At 42.3% G+C, this 4,813-nt stretch overlaps 1 protein-coding gene across 1 annotated transcript; it reads left to right on the top strand.

Moving 5' to 3' along the window:
* Positions 1–2,589: 2,589 nt before the first annotated feature.
* On the top strand, positions 2,590–4,191 carry LOC130913142 (ADP-ribosylation factor-like protein 8). Its single transcript, XM_057831494.1, has 2 exons — positions 2,590–2,737; positions 3,153–4,191. The coding sequence occupies exons 1-2, from the start codon at positions 2,615–2,617 to the stop codon at positions 3,363–3,365; spliced, it is 336 nt and encodes a 111-aa protein (XP_057687477.1). The 5' UTR covers positions 2,590–2,614; the 3' UTR covers positions 3,366–4,191.
* The last annotated feature ends 622 nt before the right edge of the window (positions 4,192–4,813 follow it).

The following is a 4,813-nucleotide window of genomic DNA, read 5'->3' as shown; positions in this document are numbered from 1 at the left end:
TACAGGGTGCTTAGAAAAAGATCGTCTCCTGTCATTCTTCCCAATGTCCCTTGCCGCAATAGTTATGTTTGTTGTGAAAGAGATGTCAAAGCTTGTGCCATTAAAAGGCGCAGTCCAATGAACACCTATGTTCACTCGCATTTCTCTGCCTTGTCGCTCTCAATGTGCTAAAATGCCGTGATTGTAAATTGTTTGAGGCAATGCATGAGCAGGTCATTGTGAGCATGCGGTAATTGCATCAAATACTTTAACGTGATTAATTTTTTTAAAAATTATTACTGCCCGTTAATGCGATAAATTTGACAGCACTAATAAAAACTTCTTTTTTTTTAATGTATTGTAATAGCCTTGAATGGGGGGGAAGGAGAGGAGTCGTTGATGGCTTTCTCTACTTTATCGTGGCAACAATAAGAAAATAATAAACAAAATTACAGCGGACTGCCTCCACATTCAACCGCTAACTTTTCCTTCTCGCCTGTCTCCCCTTCGCTTTCTACTACCTCACAGCTCTCCAGTCCCAGAGTCTCTTAAAGGGACCGTGCATAGTTACGGACATTACAGTGTAAAATAATAATATGCATAAATTCATGTACTTTATGGTTACTGTCTTCAGAAGAGGCTTCCTCCTGGGGTGACAGCCATGCACACCAATTTGATGTAGAGTACGGCGTATGGTCTGCGCACTAACAGGCTGACCCCCCACCTCTTCAATCTCTGCAGCAATGTTGACAGCACTCCTGTAACGAGTCACATGACATTTTGGAGGGAAAATGACAAGCAGTACTCAATTTGGACATTTAGGGATGTACGTCTTTTCAAAGGCGTGTACTCACTTTTGTTGCCAGGGTTTTAGATATTAATGGGTATATTTTGAGTTATTTTGGGGGGGAAATAAATTAACTTTATTATATCAGATGCACACAGACTACTTTTCATTGCGTCAAAGTGTCATTTTGTCAGTGTTGTCCCATGAAAAGATATACTTAAATATCTGCAGAAATGCGAGGGGTGTACTCACTTTTGTGATACACTGTATGTCTTGTTGTTTTTGGTTTTCTGTTCTGTATCTTTGGCCTTTTCTATTTTCCTTTCTGTCACTTTTTGCTCACTGCATTCTCCTAATAAACAAAACACAATGATCACTGAGCCCTGCTCCTCCTCCTTGTGTGTGTGTGTGTCTTGATTGCAGGATTGGACAGATGGGTGAGCCTGGGACCAGGTGGAGTCGATCATTGTTAACTGCCTACTTAAGCCAGTCCCTGGCCTCACTTCGTCGCCAGATCAACAACTCAACTTCACGAGTTTGTGACTCTAGTGTTCACTTTGATCTAAGATTTCTATTGCTTCTATTCAACTCAGCTTGTCTTTGTTTACAGATCCTGCCTTGACAGTAGTGATGGCAAAATGAAGCCCCATGAAGCAGTGAAGCCCTGCAGGGAAATGAGTCACACACACCTAGGGGCTTCAAGAGGATTGATTACCTCGACTACGCCATCATGTGGACAGAAAAATGTATAACATGCTTGGTGCATGAATCATGCTCTGATTACAAAGAAAATACATATTTTAAGTTTAACATGAATTATTGTGTGTAACTTTGTCTATGTGCATATGAAACAAGTGAAAATGTGAAATGAGGCAAAATGTGCTTACTCATTTTTATTTAGAAACAATATTTTTTCCAAAGTTTTTGGACTCAGGCGGTTTCTTTTTTTGCAGAGAATTTCACCTGCTTTTGAAAAAACTCTTTCACATGGCACTGATGAAGCAGGGGTGCATAGATAGGATACAGCAAGTTTGTATAAAGTTGGAAATGTATATTTCTGTGATTCCCAGTACTGAAGGGGACTTTCAACTCCGCTTTTATTTCGAACTCCAATCAAGCCAAGCGAATCAGATCCTGAATCAGTCACGTGGTACAGCCGCTCGCAAACGCTTTACTGAATCAGCCACCTGGTACACCTGCTCGCGAATCATTTCCTGAATCAGTCACGTGGTACACCTGCTTCGCGGGGCAACAAACGTCACCACGTAAGTCGTCAACACGCGCATCGGCTCGCGGTTCATGAACCGCTCATCTACATTACTCGGCACACACTTCAGGGATTCGACCCGAGGAGCACATCACTACTTGACAGCTCACCTGCTCACTCGCCAAATGCCCACCAGATCATTTGGACACAGGCTTTTGTATTACGCAATAAACTATTGTTACCGCTGCCACCTTGCCTGCCTTCTCTGCGCTTAGGTCCCCCCGCTCACCTAGAACCGTAAGACACAATGAATAATCACAATGGAAGGATATCATATTCTCATATCAGACCTGTTAAAATTCACGATTTGGTCGGGAGACTCCCGATTTTGACCCCAATGCTCACGCCTCACGATTAGAAAGCCAAATCTCCCGATTTTCCAAAAATGTCTTTTTTTTTTTTTTACGTTTTTGTTTGTCACCGTTTTGTAACGATACCATTCGGCCAGATTCGGAAAGTGACCAACAACGAATAGCCTGGCCGTCTCCGACTTCCCTGCCCTCACTCCCCTTCAGAGCTGGAAAAGCCCAACCAAACATCTGGCAGGGAGGGAAGAGGCGAAGCACCACCGACTTCCCAAGATGCTGGCACTAATAAACCGGCTTTTAGACTGGTTCAAGTCTTTATTTTGGAAGGAAGAGATGGAGCTGACCCTGGTCGGCCTCCTGTATTCGGGAAAAACGACGTTCGTCAACATAATTGCCGTAAGTCTTACCTGCCAGCGATAGCTAACTAGCCTAATGCTAATAGCATTAGAGCTAATGATGGGAGAACGATGAGGAAGAAGTCGCTGCTTTACTCTGTGTTTTCGTGGATCAAACATCATGGAATATTAAACCACTGCGGTCCTACCCCCACAATATATGAATTTAAGTGAGAAAGCGTATCGTTGCTTACTTGAAGTTTAATCATTTAGATTCGCTGTTATGCTAAAGCTAAGGTGTATACTATACACTTTATTACATTATATCATTATTACTGTGCTGAAACAAAAAATATAAAGTTTCAATTCTAAGTTACAATTCAATTAAAAAACTGCCATGACAAAGATACTTTTAAAAACAAATATGATTAATTTTCTAAATGATGTAATTAATGTTTTTAATCTTGCTGATTTAGTCTGACGAAACCCTAATTGGAGTGATGGTTGATGAGATGAAGAGGCTGCTGAGGAAGCTGATGTCCAAATTTGTGCAAATGGATGTGATCAGGAAAGCTGAGGATATCCTAGATGTTGATTACAGGAACAAGGAGAACTGGCATGACACAGGCAACATAGCAGTATCACATGATGCCAGACAATACATGGAGCAAGTTGAAGACTATGTCTGATGCCACCAAAAAGATGTTCTTTGACAGTGTAGTTAATTTTTACACGAGTGTTGTGACCAAAATGAACTTGAAAAAAAATGGTTGTATTTTGTCTTAGCGATTGTCGCGCGCGCGCGCGTCATCGGAGTTGGCAAACAGAAATCTCCCTATTTGCAATTTCTACAACTTAACAGGTATGTCATATGACACATTAAAATTGTTCAGACCCATAGGACACTCAAATTACCATTTTCCGTGTCTAGCAGCTGAACAGGACAGGTTAAAAAAGATCATTTTTGTCCCTTCCAACCTTTTTCAAAAGCTGTTTTCTTCAAATTGCCATCACAATTCTGTTTGCCAAGTCATTATTGGTACATTATAAAAGTTCAGCAGTGTTATTCATATGGCTTGGAGGCTCGTGCGGTTTTTGTGGGTAAAAAGCAAAAGTTCATACGAAAATACACTCAGATGGGATTTAGCTGACGAAGACATCCGCAGCTGCCTTTGTCGTCTGTGCACGTGCTCACTCCTACACGCTTCTCCCATTACTTGTCTGTTACCGTTGCATGGCTCATGTGGGCCAGATGTACGCACACACACACACACACACATTGGAGACATCCTGATTTCTAACCACAAGGAGACAACTGGAAAAGTAATGGAGACGGGAGTGGGGGAGGAATGCGGATAGAGATATGCGGGTTTCTGACGGTTCATGGCTGCAAGGTGAGCGAGCGCAGGGGTCAAGGGGACGCTGGGGAAAGACGACGATACGCTGCAAAACGTCATATGGCGGCTTCCTGCGGGTGTCTACCACGGGATCGGTCCTGACATGTCGCTTGACTTTCTCCTGACTTGTTATTTTGGCGCAAACACAAAACATTTGCTTTATTGTCGTGCACTACCCCCACAGGCTGATCTGCTTTCATTGCAGGACCTTGAGATAAGAGTTTTATTCATTGAAGCTTAAAAGGAACCTCGGACTTAAAGACTTGTAGGCTCTAATAAGCCACAATTGTTCTCTTTTATTAAAGTATGTTATTATAAACACATACTGTGTATGTATTATTGTCAATGATTTAAGAATCTATAATATTTAGTACATGTTTTGACCTACGGAGGACACCATGTTTTACGCGTGCAATGCACGCTGGGGGTGATGGCACTGTTGGGCTGGACTGGGAGAATAGCTGTGCTAGCTAGCGAGCAAAGCTAGTATGATGACTGGCATGAGTTTGTCACTGGTCAGATGGTATTGTTACAGAGTTGTGGGATGAGTTCCCGACGTCGTACCTGCATCCGATTCCAGCTCATCAGCAGTGTCTTTAAACCGATCCTAGGCGGCTTGCCGAGATATTGACTTGCTGCCATTTGACAGTTTGTATTCTTCGTTGTTCTTTGCATCCTGGACGTGATTTTTTTCATCTGTCTGTTACCCTGATTTTTTTTAATCATCTACACTGCTGGCC

The sequence above is a fragment of the Corythoichthys intestinalis genome, chromosome 3 (assembly GCF_030265065.1).
Source record: "Corythoichthys intestinalis isolate RoL2023-P3 chromosome 3, ASM3026506v1, whole genome shotgun sequence".
NCBI lineage: Eukaryota > Metazoa > Chordata > Actinopteri > Syngnathiformes > Syngnathidae > Corythoichthys > Corythoichthys intestinalis.
This window is presented reverse-complemented; position numbering and strand designations above follow the sequence as displayed.

What these genes read in the sequence shown, in the direction of transcription:
- LOC130913142 (XM_057831494.1), top strand. Translation starts at nt 2,615, where the DNA reads ATGCTGGCACTAATAAACCGGCTTTTAGACTGGTTCAAGTCTTTATTT. An exon ending in CGTTCGTCAACATAATTGCC is followed by an intron (nt 2,738 to 3,152) that starts GTAAGTCTTACC and finishes TTGCTGATTTAG; the next exon opens with TCTGACGAAACCCTAATTGG.